The sequence below is a fragment of the Protopterus annectens genome, chromosome 13.part0, assembly GCF_019279795.1.
Source record: "Protopterus annectens isolate FY-2018-M chromosome 13.part0, PAN1.0, whole genome shotgun sequence".
In the NCBI taxonomy this organism is placed as follows: domain Eukaryota; kingdom Metazoa; phylum Chordata; order Ceratodontiformes; family Protopteridae; genus Protopterus; species Protopterus annectens.
The window spans coordinates 672,294,361-672,321,350 of record NC_056747.1 but is presented as its reverse complement, the minus strand read 5'-3'; the positions used below and the strand labels follow the sequence as shown (position 1 = coordinate 672,321,350).

The 26,990-nt window shown below is 39.1% G+C and overlaps 1 protein-coding gene across 4 annotated transcripts in view; it reads right to left on the bottom strand.

Annotated features, from left to right (window-relative positions):
• LOC122787576 (apoptosis-inducing factor 3-like) overlaps positions 1–26,990 on the bottom strand; it is a 1,199,414-nt gene that overhangs the window by 69,701 nt on the left and 1,102,723 nt on the right. For all 4 annotated transcript variants that reach the window (XM_044054360.1, XM_044054361.1, XM_044054359.1 and 1 more), the window contains one exon: positions 22,161–22,265. In XM_044054360.1, coding sequence (XP_043910295.1) covers positions 22,161–22,265 — 105 coding nt within the window. The remainder of the gene's footprint in view (positions 1–22,160; positions 22,266–26,990) is intronic.

Genomic DNA, 26,990 nt, shown 5'->3' with positions numbered 1-26,990 from the left:
ACATGTTACACTACACTGACAGATATCACACTGAAAGCATGCTACCATTTTGTTCCTTGGAAAAAATATTTAGCAGAATGGTAGCTTTTAAGTGTCCCCATGACAGCACCTGTAAGGTGCATGAAGGAGAGCAAGTTGAAGTTCCATCTCCTTCACAGCAATTTCAGGTAGTGCCAACTTGGCACTTATGATGGTACCTTCAAAAAAGTTGATGCCTGGTGTGACCTGGCTGAGAAGCTGTCCTCACAACCATGCAGATATGGTTATGATGACCTGTGGCCCCAAAAAGTACAGTTGTGTACACTTACCATAAATGTAGATGTTCGAGTGTATTCACTGTTGCAGTCATCACCTGTGGGTTATCCCTGCTGTGGTAGTCCTCGGCCAGCCAGAATACCAGAGTCAATGTTTTTCTGCTTCGGCTGCTGTCGCTTGCTGTCTGATGTCAGTGCTATAAAGGAAGGCAGCTGATGCCATTACATCAGTTTTTCTTGCCCTAACCAGTAAGAGGCCCAAGTAAATATGGTAAAGTGGTCCTAGTGGCTAAAAGCCACCGTTAGAAACTTATGTTTCCCTAAAGAAAGAAGATATAAGGGGGAAGGAGGGTGGGAAACCAGGACTGCAACAGTGAATACACTCGAATATCTAGATTTATGGTAAGTGTACACAACTGTACTATGTTCTTCATGTTCCACTGTTGCAGTCATCACCTGTGGGAGGATTCCCAAAGCTGAGTAGAGCGGTGGTAGGATTAGTAAGTGACCCAGGTATGGGTCAGCATGCCCTGCAGAACTGCAGAGGCAAGCCGTGCCCTAGCCTTAGAAAATAAAGGTAGGTGGTAATGCTTGGTAAAGGTATGGACAGAAGTCCAGGTGGCAGCTTCCAGGATGTCCCTGATGGGAGCTCCTCTGAGGAATGTTGTGGAAGTGGAGGCTGCCCTAGTGGAATGGGTTTGAAAAGATTTGGGGTGGGGGGGTTCCCATGCAATCTGTAGCAGAAATGGATATAGTGTGATATCCATTTGGAAATGGTTTGTTTGGAAATGGGCTTCCCCTCTGCCCCTGGGGCAAAGCTGACAAGTAGCTGGTCTGTTTTCCTGAAGGGTTTAGTATGGTCCAGATAGTATCTGAGCTGTCTGTGCATATCTAGTGAGTGCAGAATTCTTTCCCCCTTGTTTTGAGGGTTAGGAAAGAAGGTGGGTAGATGTATAGCCTGGTTGAGAGTTACATTATATGCCACCTTGGGCATAAAGGAGGGATTAGTCTTCAGGGAGACCTTGTCTGCATGGAAGATGATGAAGGGCTCAATGGCCATCAGTGCCTGAAGTTCTGAAACCCTTCTGGCTGACGTGATACATAGGAGAAAAGCAGTCTTCCAGGTGAGGTATCTTAGTTCTGCTGAAGCAGCAGGTTCGAAGGGAGGTAAAGTTAGTTTTTCCAAAGTATAATTCACGTCCCAGGCTGGAGTGGGTGGCCTTCTGGGAGGACTGATATTAGAAGCCCCTCTAAGGAATTGTTTAATGAAGGGATGAGAGAACAGGGGTTGTTCTCTATCAATATGAGCTGAAATGGCTGCGGCGTAGATTTTAATTGAGGAGAAGGAGAGGTCACTATTAAGTAGCTCCGCTAGGTAGTCCAGGATAAGAGGGATGGAAGGTTGTGAGGTACTGTCCTCTCTGGACTGGCTCCAGGAGCAGAATCTTTTCCATTTACCTGCGTAAGATTTTCTGGTGCTGGGCCTTCTGGTCTCTGTGATAATGTCTAGGACCTGTTTGCTTAACAGGGGCCCCTTGTTTGCCTTTAGAGTATTAGCCATGTTGATAGTTTGAGAGTCTGCAAGTGTGGGTGAAGCATCCCCCCCACCTGAGTTAAGAGGTCTGAGATCCGGGGAAGCTGCCTGGGAGGCTGTAAGGTCAGTCTGCGCAGTAAGGGGTACCAATGTTGTCTGGGCCAATCTGAAGCAATGAGGATGGCCTTTGGTCTCACCTTCCTTATTTTGATCAGTATCTTTGGAATAAGAGGAAGAGGGGGGGAATACGTGCACAAAGAGGGTGTTCCAGGGGAAGGTCAAAGCATCCACTTTCCACGCTAGGTGGTGATACTACATGGTACAGAATTTTTTCAGCTGATGGTTGAGATGAGAAACAAAAAGATACATCTCCGGAGTCCCCCACGCCTGAATGATTTGTAAAAATATTTTTCTGTGGAGCTGCCATTTGTGGGAGTCCAGTTAGTTTCTGCTTAAGTGGTCTGCCAGGGTGTTGTTGATCCCTGGTAGGTATTGGGCTATCAGGTGTAGTCCCAATGAAGAGGCCGTCAGCCAGAGGTTCATGGCGATCCCGCACAGAGGGTAAGATTGGGTCCCTCCCTGTTTGTTGATGTACCACATTACTGTGGTGTTGTCTGTTTTGATAAGGAGAACCCCTGGCTTGAGATGGGGTTTGAAGGATGTCAGAGCCTTCTGTACTGCCATCACTTCCTTCTGGTTGATGTGTAAGGGAAGGTGTTGGGCATCCCAAAGACCTTGTGTGCACCTGCCTTCTACGTGAGCACCCCAAGCTATGTCTGATGCATCGGTGGTAATGTTCTGTCCAGTTGGGCAGAGGGTGAAGGAAAGACCCCTGTTCTGGGCACAGGCCCCTGCCCACCTGAGAAACTCGGCCCTTACACAGGGGATCAGAGGGAGAGAGGTCTCTAGAGGTTGAGAGTGCTGACACCAAAGGTTCTTTAGGTACCAATGAAGTTTTCTCATATGAAGCTTGGCCAGAGGAATTAGAAGGATGCAAGATGCCATGTACCCAAAGGCTTGCAGGAACTTCCTCACAGTGAGGTGATTTCTGAAAGCCAGCTGAGTAAAATAGAGAGGCAGGAAGCTCTGCTTTTCTGGGGATAGGAAGGCCATTTGGGATGCTGTGTCCAGCAGTGCTCCCAAGAAAATGATCTTCCTGGAGGGTGTTTGCTTTGATTTCTTCTTGATGGTTTACCTTAAGCAAGTTAGGAGGGTTTTGACAAAGAGGAGGTCCCTGAGGAGCTTTTCTTTTCAATCTGCCTGAATGAGGCAGTCATCGAGATGAGGGTAAATTTGTATATTTGTCTGTCTGTAAAAGGCTATGGCTGAGGCTAAGCATTTGGTGAATACCCTGGGAGCAGTAAATAAGCCAAGGTGTAGCGCAGAGAACTGAAAGTGTTGTTGGCCTGCTCTGAAGCGAAGGAATTTCCTGCATGATTCCCTTATGGGGATGTGGAGTAGCATCTTTTAGATCTAGAGTAACTAACCAGGCATTTTTGGTCAGCATAAGCAGCAGCTGCTGCAAAGTTAGCATTCTGAATTTGGGGACCACCAGAAAGGTGTTCAGCATGGATAGATCCAGGATGGGGCGCCAAGTGCCCTCTTTTCTGGGAATAAGGAATAGTCTGGAATAAAAGACTCTGCCTGTTTGATCTGAGGGGACAGGTTCTAATGCCACTTGGGATATGAGAGTTTGGACTTGTTTCAATGCCTCTGCCTACTGATTTGAAGTCTGGGTACCATCTTAGAACTGGTAGTTTGCTGGAGGCGAATTTGTATCCCTGAAAAATGATCTTTAAGACCCACTGGTCCTTTGTTACAGAAAGGCAATTTTCGTTGCAGAGGGACACCCTTCCTCCTAGTTTTTGGTGAGTGAAAAGAGGGCAGAGGGGGGACAGGGAGTCATTGAGAGTTTTTGCCATAGAGCAATGGCTTAGAACTCCCTGCCTCTGGAGTGGAAGTGGTCCACTGTTTGGTTCTCTGCTGTCCCTGGGATAGGAGTCTGGGTGGTCTGTCCCTGCAAGGCTTTCCCTGCCCCCTCTGCTAGGTGGAGGAAAGGACCAGTGTTTTGAGGGAAAATACCTGCTGAACCTAGGAGGTTGTACCTTTTGTTTTGTCTTCCATCTTTTTAAGCACCTCTTCCGCTTTTACTCCAAACAAGCGGTCCTTATCCAAGGGTCCATCAAGTAATTTAGATTTGACATGATCTGGGAGAGGTTGTTCCTTCAACCATGCATGTCTCCAAATGACAGATCCTGACACTGCTGTCCTTGCTTGAGGCTTCTAGGGTATCACATCCACAGTGTAATGAGTGTTTAGCCACTAGACGAGTTCAGTAAATCTGCTACTTCTTTTGAACTGGCACAGTCAGGAAAGGTTGAAATATTTTGCTTTAATAGTTCCAAAGTGTGTTGTTGATATTTTAACATGTGGAACTGACAGTTGAGTGCTCTAATAGCTAAGGTTGCAGAGGTGTATACTTTGTTACTCCATCTGTCCAGAGTTCTGGAGTCCTTGTCAGAAGGAATAGGATTCTTTGCAGAACTAGCCTTAGCTCCTTTGGGTCCCTGTGTAATGACCTTTGGGTCTGCAGCAGGATTTCTGTACAGGTATTTGTGAGACTCCAGTACTCTGTAATACCTGTCAGGTTTTCTGGGAGCAGGTGGGAGGGCATCAGGAGTCAAGCTGGATTCATGGAAGACATCAACCACCACCTCTAAGATTGGAGGGATGGCCAAGAGTCTCTGCTGGGGCAGGTCTAGAAACGCTCTTAGTCTTTTCTTAGACTGAGGAAAGTCCTGGGATTTCCAGTGGAAATGTTCCCTGAGGGTGTGCAGGGTTTCCCCAAAGAAAATATCTTCTGGTGGGAAGGCAGAAGGAATGGATTCCTCTGCATCTGAATCCTCATAAGCAGTCAGAGGTTGTTGTTCCTCTTCAAAGTCTGAATAATCAGACTCCTCATAATTCTGTTCTGTCAGTATTTCAGGAGAAAGGTGTCTCTACCTTTTAGAAGTTGTGGCCTGACTACCCCGATAAGGGTGATAAGATCCTCCACCATTTTAAGCATTTCAGCTTGGGGGTGGTAGAGTAAAATGGTAGTTTTCCTAGGAGTGGCCTTGCTTCTAGGCCTAAGAGTATCCCTCGGTCTGAGAGAAATGGTAGTCAAAGGAGAAGACATTTTTTGTCTAGATTCTGTTTTGTGAAAAACCTCTTCGAAAGCCGGTTCCTGCGTCGCGGCTCTGGACCCAACCAAGGCAGACATAACCAAAGGCTTGGAAGATGAAGAAGATTTCTGCAGCATACCAGACTCCAAATGGGTCTCAGTAGAGGCCTGCAAAGGTATCAAATTGGGTATCAGGGGCTGCAAAGGCGCCTCATTGAATTCCAGAGAACTGACGACCTGCTTAGCGGTAGAATTATCGAAAGGCTTAACCTTGTATGGTCTACCTCTATCTTTATCCTTACATTTTTTCGGAATGTCTACTGATTGTTGGTTGATGGGACGCTATTTCAGAATGCGAAGATGGAAGACGAAAATACCTGGCTACAATAACAGCTCACCGACAAATGGTTCTTGTGTTAAAGAGGGCACAGAACTGGTAACAAGGGACGTTGTGGTCTGGGCCTAAACAAGTGACGCAGTATGAATGGAAGTCTCAGTGTGGTATTTGCTTTCCACATGCGAGACAATTGTTAACTTTTTGGACATCGATTAGTGCAATTAAAAAGGATCCCCAACAGGATACTTAGTTTTAGATGTTTTCAGCTGTAATTCAAACTCTGGTACCGACTGACCGGCACACTTGCGAACTACTCCTGCTACGGGCTCCATGGCAAGAAAGACTGATGTAATGGTGTTGACTGCCTTCCTTTATAGCACTGACGACCTGATGTCAGACAGCAAGCGACAGCAGCCGACGCAGAAAAACACTGATTCTAGTATTCAGGCCGGCAGAGGGCTACCACAGCAGGAATAACCCACAGGTGGTGACTGCAACAGTGAAACACAAAGAACACCTCTGATGATATCAACTCATGGGAAGCTGAGATTAAGCAATGACAATCAGAAGGGTAAAGTATGAAGAGAGCATTATATTTTGTTCAATTTAACCATTGTTACATTTGGGACTGCTGTGCTAGTGGCATGTATCTGTCAAGGTCAGGTAAGGAAATACGTATATTACTATCTGGATCTGCCCTGTCATGATGAAGTGGAAGTGTCACAATGTCATATACCAGCAATTGTTTATGTGGAATTCTGCATGGATGTGTTATAGGGTAGAGTTACATTACACCATCTCATACTACCTGCACTCTCTGTGGAGTGTCCATGTGTGTAACTATCATGCAGTCTAGGGGAAATATGTAACAGACTATGATTTATCTCTTGCTGTTACAGCTTACCTTACACTTTTCACAGCTCTTAGATATGCTCTATTTTAGCATCAAAAAATGATGACAGTAATTGTGTCAACCACAACAGGAGGCAGCACAGGCTTGCAGACGGCCATGATTAGTTCCGCTTATAAGTAATGAAATGTTTTAAATTTATTCAGTCTCTTGTAAGGACAGATTTATTTATGGCAAATTTCTAGCTGTCTCTCCTCATTAGAGATCTGGATTATAGGTTAGCTCATCAGGCACTTTCAATACGTCTTGCTCCTGCTGAGGCTGAATCTGTAGCAAAGCATGACGGCAATAACAGTGGCAGTGTCTCCTTAGAGGGGGTCCTGGCCTCTCACTAGCAGATAGCCTGGACGCACTGCCTGACATGGCCTGGCCAGAGCTGCAGCAGATAGATGACATGGTGGCGGAAAAGCAGCGAGCAGGTAAATGGCCCACATTAAAAAGCTCCTGGAGTGGACAGCAAATTTGTTTATTTGGTCAGATCTTACCAATGATCCATCAGAGGAAGGCGAGTCCCAGACCACTGGCCACCCTGATGCATCATGTGGTGATGGATCCTTGTAAGGTTCCCCTGGGAAATGGGAGCATATGACACATTGCTGCTCATACCACACCCTATACCCATCCATTCATGCTCGCTTTTTCTGGCATCATGCACTGTTGCCCTGTACATGGTCCAACCCTCCCCATTTGTGTAGGTTCTGTCTCCATCCAACCCATATTTCTCCATCCTAGTATGTGGAAATCCACTCCTCTGTGTCATTCTGTGTGTGTCCATCTACCCTTGTATACTACATACAATACTATCCCTTTTCCTATCTTGCTTTCTCTTTTCACCCTTCTCCCTCCTACTTACTTTCTACATAACGAAAGTAATGGTACCCTAGATATCCATGAAATAGTCTGCCCTGCTTTGGCCCATCCTGTACATTCCTATATATTTCTGTCTGAGCCTCTGCTTGCCCTTCCCCTTTTACTTCTTTTCTATACAGCCCTCTCCTTCTCTCTTGCAAATCTGACAGATATTCACATACGCTGGACTTTACAGGACTGCAGTTGCACGTACTGTATGATTATATAAGCTTTCTGTGACATCTTGTGTCATCTTATTAAAAGCATGCATTGCTTTATATTTGAGATATACCAGTCGGGGGGGGGGGGGGTATCTTTTCTGTTCTTGTGAAATTGTGCACTTTGGTACATAACTGCTCTACAGATTCTGTCATATGCTTCTGTGTACAACTTTCAGTTTACAGACGTGCCTTCTTGCATAGTGATACTCCACACATGTCCACTTGTATAGTATTAGCACAGCCTATTTGTGTTCCCTGAAACACAGGTGGCTGTAGTATGTCTCAAGCTGCATATTTAATTGCTCCCTATGCTACCATACAGTACTGATTAGCTATGCAAGGACTGCACAGAAGTGCAGTGTATGTCTATTTATCCTGGCTCTTATCTCCTCTACTGTCACCTACAAGCACCAGAGCCCATAGAACTGCATGAGTATGCACCATTTAACAGGTACCATGACTTCATCTTTGGTGCACACTGTTGCTTCATTCTGCCTCATAATTCCATTCCGAAATCACATACCAGTCAATTATGTGTTGCAGATGCCTTCAAAGTTACCTGTGCTACACAGCAAAGCAAATGCCTCTGAAGCCAGACGTACTGACATTTATTTAGTAATAGACTCAACTAAATCATAAAAAGGAGCAAATCTGTTTCTACAATTCTTATTTTTGAATAATTCTCTCTGCTCTAGCTATTAAGGGTTAAGGTTGTGAAGTATAGTTCCTGTAGTGCAGGGTTTGATTCCCTTAGTCCTCACTTGCCTACTGTGTGACTTTGAGCAAGTCACTTAACCAGACAGTGTTCCCAGGCTGCTCCTGAAAAGGGAGTGTGTGTTCAGTGGTACTACCTGCTTAAGAAATGGGTATTGTTATTGACACTATTTTAAGAGTGAAGTAATCCACCGGTACAGGTTGAGTTTCAGAATCTCAAGACATTATCTGTGCTGAGACTTTCCAAGATGGCTGCACACTGATTAACAACTTAACTTCAGTTCTCCCAGTATGGAAAAAGAAACTGAAAGACAAGGGCTAGGAACTCAGTCACCTTTAGTAAATTCAGTTACCGTCCAGAAAGTACACCGTCTAGATGCCAGCAAAGAAATTAAGAGTCTGAAAGAAAATCAGCTAGAAAAGGTGAAGAAAAAACACTGACTGGGAAGAATGATGAAGTCGTTTGATGAAAGCGGACAAATAAACTTCTGGTACGCTATTTTTTGGAGTTTGTTTATTGCTTCGTTACCTCCTCCTGTTTTTTATTTATTCAGTGACTGGGAAGAATCTTGCAGCTGTTTAGCAAAAAGCAGTTCAAACTCCAGCTTTGGTGTAAGATATGGTTTCTAGTAATCCAGAGAAAAAAATAAGTCAAATGTGCTCAGAACTGATTAAAATAAATGAAACACTGAAGGGGTATATCAACTCAAACAACAAAAGGCTGGAAACAAATGGAAGGAGCTTTAAACAGATATTCAGACGAGTTGAAAAAAACTACAAAGATCAGAGGTTGACATGAAGAAAAGGCTGGCTGAGTTTGAGACTGTTCAAGAAGAGATGTTTCAAAAAATAGCAGAAGTGGAGTACAAATTACATAAGGAAAAATCTGAGATGTTCTGTGCCAGAGAAACTAGAAGGAGCAGACTAATAATTTTATGAAGGAACAAATAAGCAACTTGACAGGTATTCCACAGAAGGAACTGTTAATTGAAAGGGAACACCTTGTATATGCTCAAAACTTGTCCATGAGAAAGCAGCCAAGACCTGTATTAGTAAAGATGCAAATCTACCAACAGAAAGAGTTGATCCTGACAAAACTGTAGCAAAAGGCCTTAATATTAAAAGTTGGAGAACAACAGAATGTTTGTGGAAAATGATTATTCACTGCACACCAGGCAGAAGAGAAACACATTTATTCCAGTGATCAGAGAATGTTGCGAGGCACGTGTAAGATTTGAACTGCTCTACCCAACTTTCCTCAGAATATTTTCTCCTGAAGGATCAAAGTAATTTTTTGATGAAGAAAAGGCTAAAGGAAGAAATACAAAAGTTTGTCCAACAAAAAAATGAGCCATCAAACAGAAGGGGACTCTGAAAATAAAGCACATGGAAAGACTTTGCCAAGGAAACTATTACAATTTTCCAAAGGAAAATGCTTTACAGAGAAAAGCACAGGAGTTGACTAGAAGAATCAGGAGTACCTTGGAATTGAAACTGGCATCTGGAGTTGGGAGATGGAGATGAACCAGAAGAAGACCAGCCACGCCGAAATCAGTAAATAAATGTGAGTATACAAAGCACCAATCACATTTGTGAAATACAGTTGTATAAGAAAAAGTTGAGAGAGGAGACTTTTGTTGAGTTATGTTAAACTAGTGGGGAACTGAAAGGCATTTGTTTCACTCTCTGTCATTAATGTTTGAAAGGACATTGAGGGGAGGAGAAGAGGAAAGAAAAAGGTAACTAAGTAAAAACCATTTCATGGTGGTTTAGGATTACCTGATTTTCACAATATAAATTGCATGTTTTATAGTAAAGCATTCTTAGCTGTTTTTGTATGTGATAAAGATACTAAAGTAAACAGATGCCTTTTTCCCTCTCTTTTTTTTAGTACTGTAGACATTGCAATGCAAACAGAGGAAAAAAAGGCTAGACAAAAGCATGTTTAAGTTAATAGTCTGTAATCATGGGTTGTTTAGATGGGGTGCAAAAATGGTTCCTATCAAACATTCGAATGGACAGATTGTCGAAAACCATATGATCAACAATTCATTCTATCAAACTGTTCTAAGATCGTGTTACAGTAGGGATCAGGAAATTTGCCCTTTTCCCCACTGTAGTGGGGTCTTGGAGTTGGTATACATAATTAGCGGGGGGGGGGTACAGCTTCCCCCCCTGCTAAAGCATTTTTGTGTTGTATTCGGATGTTGTTTGCATTTTAATTTTTTTCCAACAGACTGAATTTTCGATCATATTGATTTCAACAATCTGTCCGTTCAATCATTGGACAGCCAAATATGTTTTCCCTTACCTTTGTATAGGTGAATGTCTGGATTAAGACCCTGGGTTTAATTTAAAAACAAGTTTTAAGTGGAAACAAGTAAATGAGAGAACAATGAATTTAAACAAAAGTTTTCCTTTAGCAATAAACATTTCAGCTTGTCTTTAGAAGCCTGCAGCGGAGGACTACATTTTTTCCCTTAAGTTTCCATGCAGATAAGCTGATAATAGGGCAATAAAAAGTTAAAACACTGTTTTTTTTTTTTCAAGGCTAAAAGTTAATGTTTTCTGAAAGCATGCAATTGGTTTTAACATCTGGGAAGGAATAAAGATAAAAAAGAATAGACACCAATTAGTATAAGCAGAAGCATAGGCAGTAACATGCATCTTAGCATGGATAACTTTAATTTTAGGTTAATTATGGCATGTGTTTGCAGCTGTGTATTTTGGACAATTGTTCATATTGCAAGGGTTAACCTTCATTATTTGAATCTGTACATAGTTTTGTTGTGCTATGTTTAAGTTAACAGGGGTGTATGTATGTTTTTTTTTTTTTTGAGAGTTTTCATTAAAACAAGTCCTGGAAAATGTGATACAGGTTCCAATGCTGATAAGAAAAACATACATAAATGATTAACCTGCCAAAGATTAGTGGGGACATGTATCACAAAAGCTGGAAATAGCCATTTAAAAAATCTGTCATCTATAATATGTGAAAATAATGGGTTTGTATCATATTATCTTGGAACGTGAATGGTCTCAAAGTACAGACAAAAAGGAAAGAATATTTAATTATATTAAGAAGTGCAGAGTGCAAATAGCAATGCTACAAGATAAACATTTGGAAAGAGGTGAGCATGTGAATTTAGTAAAGACACGATTTCAGGATGGATATTCAGCAGAATATCAGGGACAAAGGAAAAGAGGTGCACTTATGTTAATTGCTAGAAGAGTTCCAATAGTGACAGAAGGGGAAAAAAGTTAATGGCAGATTTGTGGTAGTAAGGAAATACGGGCAAGGGATAAGGGTTATACTGGCATGTATTTATATTCCACCTAAAACTGCTACTACGGAGCTTAACAGCAAATAAGCGTTTAATCAACCAACTGAAAAAAATGTAAGAAATAAACGCTTAAAATAAATGGAATCCACCAAGAAGAACCACGTATGTGAAAGTAAAATCCACATCTTTATTGCACAATGATTAAGCGCTTTCATCCACAGAAACGTGGACTTCAGACTACATATTGTATTTAATTAATCATTTAAATATCCTTCATTTTGGCACCAAAAACACTGTTAATAAAATCTGTACTCAATTTAAAGTGAACCTACCCATATTTCATATAAACAATACTATAATAATATAAAAAATAAAATCACATGTAAAACTGAGTGGAAATTAGACACTAACAATTCAAATATACATGTATTAACAGTAGTATACTAAATATTCTAACCAAATACATAAAGGACACAATAGACAAGCCATGTTCATATAAGTAATGTACAACATATAGGCTGTCTTTTAATATATTCTTTGGAGTACACACTGAAAACCAACATAAATCCTCCAAAAGGGCCTTACTGAGACAGACACCTGGTGTCAAAGTCATGGCCTCAAGCTAAATGTCAAAAAATGCATAGTCATCTCGTTTGGGAAAACCAAAACACCCTAGCATTACCACATAGGTGGCAGCCCCCTTAATACAGAAGAGGTAATAAGAGATCTGGGGACCCAGGTAGATAGTAATCTCTCCTTTGACAATCATATTGCCAAAGTAGTTAGGAAATCCTTCTATGTGGCCCATCTAATTACTAAAGGGTTTGCATCTAGAAATAGAGAGGTTATAGTGCCCCTCTACTCATCACTCATCAGACCCATCATAGAGTACAATGCCCCATTTGGGATGTACCTCACAGGACACTTCCAACAGCTGGAGAGACCACAAAAGTACCTCAGCAAGAGGATTACTGGCCTCAAACATATGTCCTATGCAGTCCGACTGAAAAAACTCCGGCTGTACTCAGTGGCATATCGCTTACTCAGAGGTGATCGCTGCCTGACTTACAAAGCCATGTCCAACTCAAAATTGATGGACATCCACCTAAAGAAATCCAAGTCACTGCGAGCCACGCGCTCTAGTGAGCTAAACCTCGCCACAACAATAAATAGAACATGCTGGAGGGATAGATTCCTGTCACAGAGACTCCCCATGCTTTGGAACAAAATTCCAAACTACATTAGGCAGAGCCCCTCACTAACACTCTTCAAGAGAAACCTTGATGAGTGGATGGGTAACAGAAAATACACCCCTGGGATCACTTCATTGGCTCTGCTTGACAGAGGATCAGTTAATTAATCAATGGAGCAGCGAAAGCTGACAGACTCTGGCTAGGCTTATAAATGCCCTCGGGCAGATAGCCTAGTACCTACCTATGAACCTATAATACCTATACCAGTACCTGTAAAATTGGTTTAATGGAGATGTGGTCATTTAGACCGAGTAGGTTAGAGTCATCAGTTAATAGTTGCCACTTGACCTCCCTATGTCCCAATATTGGTTTAAAATTACCCCCTTGGGGCCTAGTCTAACTTGTTCTAATATAGCAAACTTAAAGAAATGGCTATCCCCACTTTTTTCAACATGTCTATATAGGGCATTATTACTGTCCTTCCTTATGTTATATAAGTGGTCATAAATTCTTTTTTGTTGGTTTTTCAGTGTTTCAGAAATATCAGTAGGTTTACTTTAAATGGAGTACAGATTTTATTAACTGTTTTTTTTTTGGCGCCAAAATGAAGGATATTTAAATGATTAATTAAATACAGTATGTGTACTAGCGTGTATAGTACAATATACACCATGGAGTGCAGAGGTTAAGAATATTATTTCCAATAATTGGAATTTATTTAAGACAGACAAAAAAATAGAGGACATAGTGGGAAAAACACCGAGATTTGTTTCTAGAAATGGGTATAATATGAAGAATGAGTTAGAAAGGAAAAAAGGAAATGTTAGAGAAAATGTGGAATTTAGAGGGACAACTAAATGTGGTACGTGTAATCAGTGTAAGTATATTACAAATAAGAAGAGCATTACATTAGAAGACACAAATCGTACAAGTATAAATTACAAAAAAGGTAATTGTAGAACGAAACATATAGTGTATTTGGCGAAATGTACCAATTGTCCCTGTTATTATATAGGAAAGACAGACAGATGTCTTAGACAAAGGATATATGACCACTACTATAATATAAAGAAGAAAGACACCAACAACGCATTATGGAGACATGTTGCCGAGAATAATGGTTGTGGTGTGTTCCATTTTGGCATATTAGATATAGCCAAGGAAAATCCGAGGGGTGGATGCATTAAAAAGAAATTAGGTGAGCTTGAAGCAAGATGGCAAATTAAATTGAATGCCTCATCCCCCCCGGGATTAAATGATCATATATCTGTAAAGCCTATTCTAGAGAATATAGTTAGCTAGATTATTTGTAGGTCATTTATGTCGCTAAACAGCGACGTTCGTAAAACATGGTATAATATTACACAAATATAATAAGATGTGTGTCAAATTGATATGTATTGCACATAATAATATGTTTTATGCAATAATGTACCTGGTAAAATGAGAGTGCATCTTGTCAATCAACACAATATGTACTAAGTTAGATGGTTTCATGGCTATGCACATTGGCACTTTAAAATGCTAATTGGTAGCAACTACCAGCACACTTGGATAGGTTGAAAGAAGTATTTAAACTGTGAATTAATGGATATGAATTGTTCTGATGAAGTCTAAATAATTTAGATGAAAGCGCTTAACCGGTGTATTTTATATTTATTTTATTTATTAAACAAGTGGTTTTTATAATTTGTAAGTGTCGGTGTGTATGTGTCCTGTGTTGAGAGGAACAGACTTTTAGTAGTTTTAAATATTGTTGACTCGTTCCTACTTCACGTGTTAATTAGTGGTCGGATTATACAGCATGGACTCATTGGATGAATTACCATCTATTTTTTCCCCTCGGAGAGATGAAATTAAAAGTATGCAGTCGGAGATGGCCATTATGAGAGGGGAACTTACTAGGCTTATAGAACTAATAAGCCAGCCTGCACACCAAACCAAAGGAAGCCAACTAGTGATGTCATCACGTACTTTCAGTTCGAAAGACAATGGAGACATGATTCCCAATGGGCAGGGTGAGCAGCGTGAGAGCGTTGAGTATAGAAGCAGCACCTCTAATGGATCCTATTCTCATGTAGCAGGTCGACTAGACAGGACGACCGGAGGCAAGGAGACCGGATCAGAGGCAGACTTTAACATATCTGGAGCTAAACCTAAACGGATCCCGCCCAAGAGGACATACACAATAGTACAGAATGCACAACGTCCAGGTACTGTGGCTGCCGTTTTAAACAAAAGTAATATGAATGCAGGCTGCAACAAGTTCTGTTTCAGTAACTTTCTTGTTAACAATGTTGACTTTGACCAGAGATGTAATGGGAAAGTAGAGGAGAAAAGTAATAGAAACGAGAACAATAAAAAATAATAAGACACTTAAAGACTCGATATACGAATTTGGGAAGAAGTTAAAAATATGTAAAGGCCTACAATTAGAGAATGGATATTTGAAAAAATGTTTGGACACTAATATTGTACCTATGGGGCTAAGATTTTTTAAATACCCGATGGGTATTGAATTAAATGACGAAACGACATTAGAATGTATGAGAATGTTTGATGAATTCGGTTTTACGTTTATGCGTTTTATTATAAGCTGCAATGATAAGAAAATGTGTGCTAATGAATGAATTAGAGGAGTTAAATGATAGTATAGTCAATGATTTATTGTTTGATGAATTTGAATATTGTATGGATACACAATATATATGGGTACAGAACCAGATCGACAAAGTTTTCGAGGGGAAATGTAAGAAATATCAGAGAGACCTTGAACAATGTGCTAAGGGCAATGCCTATAGATGGGAACATGGATACAAAGAGAAAAGTTTGAAAAATCTGGATAGATGGAAAGGCAATCGGAATACCAGTACCAATAGACAGCAGTACAATAGACAGAATTCACATAGTAATTACGATGATTTTTTAGACAAAGAGGGGGATTGGGAAGGAATAAGCAAGAGGCAAAAGCAGACACACTACAAACCAAATACGAACCAGTGGGAAAATACAGAGGGGTACAAGAACCAATTTCATCAAGGAGGGAAGAAGAAGAGATAGTGAAATTTAATAATATTACTAGTGGATACAAGCAGTTTTACATTCACAATTATACCAACATGGACTTGAGAAAAGAACACTTCACACTATTTAGCAAAGGGATGAAATATGTTCCGGTGAGAAAATTTAATGTGGAGGATGCCATTATTGATGTTAAGAAATATACTAGAAAGTTAAACTTGGCAGTATTATTTAATAATAACAAAAATAATAAAGAATACTGTAGTGAGTTTAAGAAAAAAAGTGCATACACCCCCCCACTTAACGGCACCTTAGCTATGTTTGAAAAAATGGTAATTGATGAACTTTATGCTTATAAGAACAAAATAAGTAAAGTTAAAGTTAATTACAATTTAAATATTAAGGAAGCATCAGTTTTGAGGGAAATGCAAAGTAATAGGATGGTAAGAATAATGAAGCCCGATAAAGGGGGTGGGGTTGTCATATTTGATCAAGAGGAGTATAAAAATAAGATTAATGAAATTCTCCTGAATTCTGGTAACTATTGTATATCATCACGCAATGAAGTAAACATAGGATACAATAAAATAAACTTGTACCTCGAGGATGTGTTAATAGAAGAAAGGATTAGCATGGAATTATACAATTTCCTAAAAGTGGAAAACCCCATAATAAGTACCATAATAGGGATACCCAAGATTCATAAAAATTTAGTAGACCCACCTTTCCGCCCCATAATATCTGGCAATCGGTCTAAAACATTTAATTTTGGGCAGGTGGTGGATGTCTGGTTAAAGCCTATATATGCTTCAATTGAACATATTATCATAGACTCATGGGACTTCTTAGGTAGATTGAAAAATGAAATGGTTAAACCCGGATGTGTACTGGTTACGATAGACGTTGTGGATTTATTTTCCAGTATACCCCATGACGAAGGATTAGTAAGAATGGAAAATCAGTTGAAAAAGGCAAGTCATTTAACAAATGACAGGAGGATTCTCTCTTTGGAATTTTTGGTAATTATTTTGAATTATAATTATATTTTATTTGAAGGAGAGTTTTATACACAAAATAGAGGTGTAGCAATGGGGGCAGCATGCGCCCCCATATTTGCCAATCTCTATTTATATGATTGGGAGGAAGAATATATTTTAAAAACTAAATGGTATGCAAATATGTCCTGCTATTACCGTTTTTTGGACGATGTTTTTTTGATATGGAAGGGCTCCCTTAAGGAATTAGAGGAATTTAAAGCTTATTTAAACTCCAGATGCAGTTGGCTAAAGTTTACTTTTAATATGGATATGAAAGTTATGGCGTACTTAGATACATACATTATAGTTGAAAATGAAAAAATCAAAACACGAATACATAGGAAGGAAACATTCAGTAATGGATATTTGGAATATACTAGTTGTCACCCTTTAAGCCAAAAAAGAAGTATAATTAAAGGCCAATGCATCAGAGCAGCCAGGATGACATCAGATTACCTGGATTTTTTTGAATGAATTGAGGAATATAGGTGATATGTTCCTACAGAGAGGGTACCCTAGGTGGTTAGTATCAGATGTGACAGAATATGTAAGAAATGAATGGGGTAAAAAATATATACCACTGGTAGGCAAAGGTCCCCTTAGTATAGGGAGTAAGGTAAACATAGAAAACAAAGTTGATAGTATTGGATATACTAGAGCGTGTATAGTACAATATACACCATGGAGTGCAGAGGTTAAGAATATTATTTCCAATAATTGGAATTTATTTAAGACAGACAAAAAAAGGACATAGTGGGAAAAACACCGAGATCTGTTTCTAGAAATGGGTATAATATGAAGAATGAGTTAGAAAGGAAAAAAGGAAATGTTAGAGAAAATGTGGAATTTAGAGGGACAACTAAATGTGGTACGTGTAATCAGTGTAAGTATATTACAAATGAGAAGAGCATTACATTAGAAGACACAAATCGTACAAGTATAAATTACAAAAAAGGTAATTGTAGAACGAAACATATAGTGTATTTGGTGAAATGTACCAATTGTCCCTGTTATTATATAGGAAAGACAGACAGATGTCTTAGACAAAGGATATATGACCACTACTATAATATACAGAAGAAAGACACCAACAACGCATTATGGAGACATGTTGCCGAGAATAATGGTTGTGGTGTGTTCCATTTTGGCATATTAGATATAGCCAAGGAAAATCCGAGGGGTGGATGCATTAAAAAGAAATTAGGTGAGCTTGAAGCAAGATGGCAAATTAAATTGAATGCCTCATCCCCCCCGGGATTAAATGATCATATATCTGTAAAGCCTATTCTAGAGAATATAGTTAGCTAGATTATTTGTAGGTCATTTATGTCGCTAAACAGCGACGTTCGTAAAAAATGGTATAATATTACACAGATATAATAAGATGTGTGTCAAATTGAAATGTATTGCACATAATAATATGTTTTATGCAATAATGTACCTGGTAAAATGAGAGTGCATCTTGTCAATCAACACAATATGTACTAAGTTAGATGGTTTCATGGCTATGCACATTGGCACTTTAAATTGCTAATTGGTAGCAACTACCAGCACACTTGGATAGGTTGAAAGAAGTATTTAAACTGTGAATTAATGGATATGAATTGTTCTGATGAAGTCTAAATAATTTAGATGAAAGCGCTTAACCGGTGTATTTTATATTTATTTTATTTATTAAACAAGTGGTTTTTATAATTTGTAAGTGTCGGTGTGTACGTGTCCTGTGCTGAGAGGAACAGGCTTTTAGTAGTTTTAAATACAGTATGTATTCTGATGAAGTCCACGTTTCAGTGGATGAAAGCACTTAATCATGCAATAAAGGTGTGGATTTTATTTTCGGCTACATGATTCTTCTTGGTGGATTCCATTTATTTTAAGCATTTATTTCTTACATTTTTTTTCACTATGGAACTTAAAAAATTGAGAGAAATAATCAGCTCTTAGCAGTGGGGACTGGAATTTTATTTCCAACAAGGATGTATCTGGGGGGCCTAGAATGGAGAATATAACAAAAGAGGGAAGATTTCTGAAGCAATTTATGAAAATATTTGGTATGGAAGAATAATTCAGTAGTAGGAACTCAACAGTATTTACACATTATTCCCCCAATATATAATAAGTAGACTAGACTAGTAAGAAACTATATTTTCTAGGAACATGTGCATTTAATTGAGAACTTTGACACAGATCCAATAACTATTTCAGATGTTGCACCAATAATTACTATGATAAAAGTAAAGCATAATGAAGTGAAGATTAGACAGTGGCCCTTCCCCACTTAACTGTTAAAAAGGGAAGAATTTAAGGAATAGGTAGTAGAAATGATTTGGGAGTTATTAGGGAAGATAAAAAGTACTCTAAAAGATATAGCTAGTGAGTGGGATAAAATGAACATGGAGTTTAAAAATAGGGTAGAACTAAAAGAAAAAGAGATATTGGCAACAAGTAACAAGAATTATTTAGAAGAACTGGCAGAGGCTGAAGTATTACAAAGTAAGGGGACTCATACTTAACAAGAAGAGGTGCAACTGCAGATTGCTAAAGAGAAAATAAGGGAGTACTTGGATAATATGCATAAGTTAAGAAAGACTGCTGTTAAGCAACAGTTTTTTTGATGACAACTCCGGAGTACAAGGAGTTTTGGCACAACTTAGGTAACAGAGAGGAGAAAGGATTGTTGCCAAACTCAGGGAGCCTATAATAAGAACAACAACCAGAGATCCTGTAGAGGTATTAGAAACTAAACAAAAGATAATACAAAAACATAGAAACTAGTCCCTTTAGTTTTATGTACAAGCCCGGCATATTTTTATGAACCAGAGGAGTAGTTGTGGGTAGTAATTAATAACTAACTGAAGGATTTTATCTGTCAGGGGTAGAGGGCAAGAGTTAAGTGGGATAAGCTGATCCTTCCAATAGAACATAATGGTTTAGGATTACCTGATTTGAAGGGATATTTTAGAGCTACACAGTTAAGGTTCTTGTCGATAACATAAGCATAAAAGCTACAATTCAAAGTGGAAAGGGAGGATGATGAAGCAGGGGAGTACTTCAAGAAATAAGGAAAGAGTGGGATTTTGGATGGAGATCTCCAAGGAGATTAACAGCTGTCATACAGAATATTACATTCATAAAGTAGCAGAAAGTATATGAAGAACTAAGCCAACACAGGAATGGAGAAAGTAGAGTCTGCCAGTAGGGATGAATGTAATTAGGGATATACATAATAGGCAAGAGGGAGCCAGAATTTAGTGGAGGAAGGTGGAAAAGGAACCAAGGTATTGGGAACAAATAATTAGAGAAGGAAGAATGGGTAGAGGCCAAGAAATCATTTCAACTGCAGCCTAAAGACTGCATTCCTTATCAGGGATTGATAGAGTACAGGCAAAGAGAAAGGGATAGGGGATCCAAAATGAAATGACCTGCACTAGTTGAGTTTTAATTGAATCTAGAACATAAGCTGCTGTTAAAAAGGTATAATTAGTAGACCGTATAAAATAGTGCATAATAGCTATAGGACTAACTATAGGAATCAATTAAAGGAGGTCAGAAAAGATTGGGAAGAGAGATTAGATAAGCAACTCACAAAGGAATAATTTGAGGACATATGTATGGCCCCCAAATATGTAACAAAATCTAGAAGATTTCAGATTTTTGCCTGGAAGTGTTTGCATGAGTAATTTTATAGCAGAAGCAGACCCCAAAGAATTTTTCCTCCTGTATATAACAAATATTGGAGGTGTAATAGGGGGAAAAACAAATACCTCGGAGGATATGTTCTGAAAGTGCAATGAGTTGGCAGTCTTTAAAAATTCCCTGCAGAGTACTCTGTCAGGAATATTGGTGAGTAAATGAGTGTAATTGAAGAAACATTTTTTAAACTGGGATACAGGAACTGAATTACCTAGACATAGTAAGGCCTTGCTAAGTTTAATTCTGGTGGCTGCCAAAAAAAGCAATTATTAGAAAATGGAAAACAAAGTCTAAACCAACCATACTTGAAGTAGTGAATATCGCAATAGAGATGAAAGAGCAGGAATGGGAATTGTGGGAACAATACATGCAGAAAAATGTTTTATAGGAGGAATAGGGTTTAAGAGAAGGCAAGAACTGAACAATGTATGCAATGCTGATGTGATTATATTGTGCAGAGCAATATATAGAATGTATAATGTTTGTAAATATGAACTTGTTAATATGGTTTGATTACTTTTACATAAATATACATTTGCCTGTGAAAAAACTGATAAGTCAATAAAGGTGATCAAAAAAAGTCGATAAAGTCGGCTGTGATGGTGCAGTGGTTAGTGTTGTCACCTCACAGCAAGAGGTTCTCCGGTTCAATTCTCAGCGGGAGTGCCTTCTGTGTGGAGGCTGCATGTCCTCCCTGCGGTCGAGTGAGATTTAAAGACATGCAGGTAGGTGCGTGTATGTGTGTGCGCCTTCTGTGAAGGGTGGGCAGTGGGCTGGCAACTTGACACCATAAAACTCCAATGCCAATCAATTTACAGACTGGTGATCCACTGTGGCAACCCCTAACAGGAGAAGCTGAAAGACACTGCATGTACTGCAAGAGGATAGGTGTGGATCAGTACAGTCCCATACTGAAATTTTAATGTGTTGCTACAAATTATAATTAACAAACATCAAGAAAGGTTGTGGGTACATTAGCACAGTGGAAAGAACTTCTGGTCTATATTATGGACAGCTGAAGCTACTCTGTACAATGATAAAAGGAACATACTGTCCTGGTTTAACATTGCCCATCAGACTATGTGGACAGATGTGGCATGTAACATCTAAAGAAATTTGCATTTAAATCATTCATTTTAATTCTGAAGTAATATTTCAGAAATACCCATGACTTGGATAAAGTTGGACAAAAGATGTGTTTCATCATACAAATATACCCTCCATATTTGGTGCTGACTTCTAAAAAGCAATTAAGCAAAGTACCACCTTATTTTTAAGTGTGCAAGCTTCAAGTTTAAACCACGTCTTTAAAATTATGCCCACTGTAATAGCTTTCATAAATAACTAGTCAGCCATGTATAATCCAGTACAACTAAAATGGAAAGTCTGTTAGACTGGTTGTGGATACAAAAAAAATCTCATTCTTTTATTGAGCTTATTGCACTGTGCACCATTAGGGGAAAGGTGAATGTCATCACAGAAAATGATGAGGTGTTGCTCAACAGCTCCCACTCATGATTCACTGAATATTTTGACAGAGACATAATTTCTGAACCATCTGTTAACTGCAGTAAATTTCTCCCAAAATGTATATGTCAAGCACTTTGAGGACACTATCTTGCTAAAGATAAACATGCCATCAGTCTCACACAAGATATCTGTCAAGGTTGCAGTCAGATGCTGCATTTCAATTAGAGTACAGTGCTTAATACTGCTTACTCCCACATGCACCCTTTTAAGGTACTAAAAATGAGAACTGCCATTCCATTATCTGCCTCACTTTTAAGATGAAAATTACCTTTACAGTTAAGAAATTAATGTGACATGCCCATATACCCAATATACATTTAAAAATGCATTTTAGATAGAAGGTTACAGTTTTTAATTCTTCAGCAAGGAAATTCAAAATACACTGTACAGCTGAACCAGAGAACAGTGCAGGATACTTACTGAGCTTCTGCCTTAGAAATTTGTTTTCCTGAGGCTAGGATCTCTGCTATTCGAGCAACTGCAGGATCAAAATTCATGCTGGATACTGCAACAACATTTTCTTCCCTTAAAGAAAGAGAGCGAGAGAGTCAAACACATTTAGCACAATCATATCACTCAACCTCTGTGCATTAAAATTCCCAGTGCTAACTTTTAAAAATCTTAGTTCTGGGAGGAAAGAATATTTTCTTTTTACTAATCTATGTATTAATGACAGGTAATCTTTTTATTGGTTTAGTTTATTTAAAGTATCCGATAAACAACTTTATGAGGAGTGTAAGTAAATCTGAGGAGGAGCAAGGGTAAATCTGATGACCAAAATCATAATTTTAAGCATAAATAATAGCAGTTGATAGGTATGAGCATGATCCCTCACTCTCCAATACCAGTTTTATCTTATTCGGGGTCATAGGGGAGCTGGAACCTATCCTAGCAAGCAATGGCCGGGTCCCTATTACATTATCGAAAACACATTCTATTGAATGCGTTTTCACTGAACTGTAAATAGCAAACAGGCAAAATAGCGAAGCGGCTTTTCAGCGCATTCTTTCCCTGGGAAAGAAGTCGCTTGGCCGCTTCGTTAGTTTGCCGTGTTTTGCACTGTAGTGCGTTCTCAGAGTGCAGTCTCACAAATTCCCTTATCCGGTATGGTTCCCGAATGTAAATGTGCAATAGTTATTGACCTTAGGGTTAGGGTGCGCGTTAAGGTAAGTGCATATCTAGTAATGTATTTAAGCGTACACATTAGGGTTAGAAGTAGGGTTTAGTTAAGTGTATATAAATTTAATTTTTGTGGGGGGGTTAGAAGTAGGGTTAAGTTAGGTGGATATATGTTTTCAACTGTTTACTTTTTTATTTTGGGTTAGAAGTAGGGTTAATGTAGTGTGTATGTGTTTTAACTGTTTACTTTTTTTTTTTTTTTGGAATAGCGATTTCTTTCCATCGGAAAGAAATCGCTGTTCTGAGCTGTCGATATTTTCAGCTTTCAACGAAATGGGATCGATCATTCATCATTTGCTGTTTTCAGCATTCGATGACATGATACAGACCCGCAATGGCCACAAGGCAGGGAACTAATCCTGGATGTGATGCAAAGTCATAGTACAAAGCAAACATATTCACAAAATGTTATGTACACATGCAGGTTACTCAGGGGATTGCCAGGTCACCTAATACATTTTAGAGTGGTAGGGGGAAAAGTGGCAAAAAAAAACACTGACACAAGTACACAGACCGTCTTGCACAGTAAGCATCCCAGCTAGGAAATCAAACAGAGAAGTAAGGGCTGCGAGACAACATATTTATCTTTTGGACGACTATGCCACCCTCTAACAAAGTCGTGATTCAAAATGTACATGTGAAAAGTCAAGCATTTCTATGGCTTTAAGTGTAAAAATATACTTTCCCTAGAATTTTCTCACAGACTTTGTAAAGTGTAAGTTTTAAGAATACCATTTTTAATGATGAAAAATTAGTTGATTACTTTACAATCAAGCCTGATTGACTAACAGAACTATGCTTTGGTAAAACTTGAATTTTTTATGTGGATATCAACTTCCTCTGTAGCATCCATGCCAGAAACTGTGCCCCCTGCATATCCAACTATGAGGTTACCATACTTTGTAGAAAGACACAAGTAAAAAAAAATTTTTTTTTAATGTCAAAAACTACTCTATCACTCACTTTTGACCAAATGGTCTTTGATTAAATGAACATCAGTGGAATACCAAGTCCCAATTCTTTGTTTCTATATCACAGTGGTGGTGGCAGATGATGGGAAGAACCTTCCTGAAAATGCAGGTGGGACCTATATAAACGACTACTATAAAAAGGCTGCACAATGGAAGTGGTGTTTGCAACTGAAAAAAAAAAAGGTTCATCTATCAGTTCATTTCTATTTTCTGGTTGCCAATTCCACAAACAGCTCTTGCTCTCTGAATTCTAAAAGAAGTCTGTTCTGAAACTAATATTTTCTATGCCTTTGTAATAGACTCTTGCCTTTGTTTTAATCACTTCTATAAATTTTCCTCGATAATACGACTTAATTCAAATGAACTGTTACGAGAATATTAAAGTGGGAATGTCAGAATAAACCACCTTGTATGCAGCAGCACAGAAGTAAATGCACTAAAACTGTCAAACTCCTACAAAAGCAAAAGTGTTGATTAAAAATATTATGACACTAGGATTACAGCAGAGGAATTGAAACAGTATTAAAGCACAAATGAGGTAATACTGAACCTAGCATCTTTTTTCTAGCCCAGCTCTTTCACTGGAGTTCATTTTTTTCTTATTCTGAAACTACACTGATGTCAGACAGAGACAAAAGTCATCTGGGGAATATCTGACTTTAAACACACAGTTTAATTGCAGTTACTCAGTTTTTACAATGATGCCATAGTATTTCTTCAAAGCTGTACTTGGTGGGTATCTGCTCTCTTTTGGACAAACAAATTTGTGCTTTTCATTATGGGAATTTGTTTTTTCAGATAACTTATATTCTGGGAAATCACCATCAGTGTTTGTGCTAAGACACACTACACAAGCAATAATACCCTTCAGGGTGGGTGTTATCAGGGAAATCTGATGTCTTTTTTGCCTGTTCCTTAACTGATGGGTCTAGGATCTGACATGGAACCGTCCTCGGCCACTCTGATATACTTTAGGCTCCATAGCTCATGGTCCTCCCCTTAATCATAATCCCTCTCTTCTCTTTAGTTATCTCAGATCTTGTTTGCTGCTTCAGCGATAATATGTGGTTACCATTAGCTTGAGTGTGGGAGATAAGAGAGAGTTATTAATACTTCTTATCCAGTTGGAGATCCTTTCAATTTTCCTTCCTCCATCTTACTCTGCTAAAAAAGATCATTTTATAAATAGAGTTAAATAACTTCTTTGGGTTTAAATTAGGCAGCTTTTCTGTTGGGTCTTCAGCCCTTATGGGGCTCCTTGGTATTGCCTTTTTTACCATTGCTGGCATCACCTTTCTTTCTTCTCCCCTTGGGTATTGATGATTACCACTGCAGGTATTTTTGTTTTAGTCTTTCCTTTTACATAGGTTCATAGGTAGATACTAGGCTATCTGCCCTAGGGCATTTATAAGCCTAGCCAGAGTGTACTTGGCTTCTGCCTCCCTATTAGATTAGCCTACTGTGCCTCTGTAAAGTAGGTCACAGAAGGTACCCTTTTATGATTAGTTTACTGTGCTTCTGTCTAGCAGGGACACAGAAAATATCCCAGGGGTGAATTTGCGATTTCCCATCCACGCGTCCAGATTTCGCTTGAAGAGGGTCAGCAAGGGGCTATGTCTAACATGAATTGGGATTCTATTCCAGAGTGAGGGGAGCCTCTGGGAAATGAATCTGTCCCTCCAGCATGTCCTATTTATTTTTGTGCTGAGGTTTAGGTCCCTGGAGTGTGTAGCTCTAAGGGACTTGGATTTTTTGAGGTGGAGCATGTCCATTAATTCCGGGTTGGACATGGCTTTATACGTCAGGCACAGATTGCCTCTGAGCAGGTGGTATGCCACTGAGTAGAGCTGGAGTTTCTTTAACGGGGCAGCATATGGCATCTGTTTGAGCCCTTTGATCCTCTTGGTGAGGTACTTTTGGGGTCTTTCCAGTTGCTGCAGGTGTCTGGTAAGGTACATCCCAAAAGGGGCATTGTACTCAATTATGGGCCCAATGAGGGATGAGTAAAGAGGCATGATGACCTCCCCTGATCTAGATGTGAATCCCTTCATGATTAGGTGGGCTATATAAAATGTTTTTCTAACCACTTTGGCCACGTGGTTGTCAAATGAGAGACTGCTATCAACTTGGGTCCCCAGGTCCCTAATTACTTCTTCTGTACTTAATGGATTACCACCTATGTGGTAATTTGTGGGCACTTTGTTTTTGCCAAAGGGGATGACTATACACTTTTTGGCGTTTAGCTTGAGGCCATGGCTCTGGCACCAGTTGTCTGTTTCTATGAGGCCCTTTTGGAGGATGCTTGTGTCGGCTGGAGAGTCGGTTATGGCACCCAGTTTGCAGTCATCTGCGAACTTGGTCAGCCACAGTCCACCCGTGTTGGCCTGTACCTCCGAGAAATATATACCGAACAAGAGAGGTCTCAGAACTGAGCCTTGAGGGGTGCCACTTGTAACTGGTTTGGAGTCTGACATGGCTCCAGCAATTCTAACCATGTGGGTTCTGTCATTGAGCCAGTTTGCAACCCATCTAGTGACATAGGGGTTTATATTTAAGCTGGTGAGCTTATCTATAATGCCCATGTGGGGTATTGTATCAAAGGCTTTTTTGCCATTTAACTCTAAAAATGTTCAGTATATGCCTTAAAATGGCAATTTATAAATATGGAAAGGGAACTTGTAATCATTAATCACAATAAGTGAATTTGTTGTTTTTAACCTATAATTTCACTTATTTTATAATAAAAATGACAGACATGCAAATTCTTATGTGCAGGGAAGAGGGATGCACTGATAATTAAAATGCACTAACTTTCATCAATGTTCACATAAAACAAATTTGATGCTGTAAGTAAGTTAGCAACAAACAAAGTGATTACTTAAATGCTGGCAAACAATGAAATATAACTTCTGATATATCTGGTAAAATACATTGTATTATAAACATTAGGTATAACTATTATTACCATCTATTTATATTAAGTAATAAGTTTTGAAAGATTTCATTAATAAGGATGAATATGTTAAATAACTGTGTGCAATAATCTTTTACTGAGGTTTTATATATGATACATCCTACTTTACTATGATTGAATTGCTTG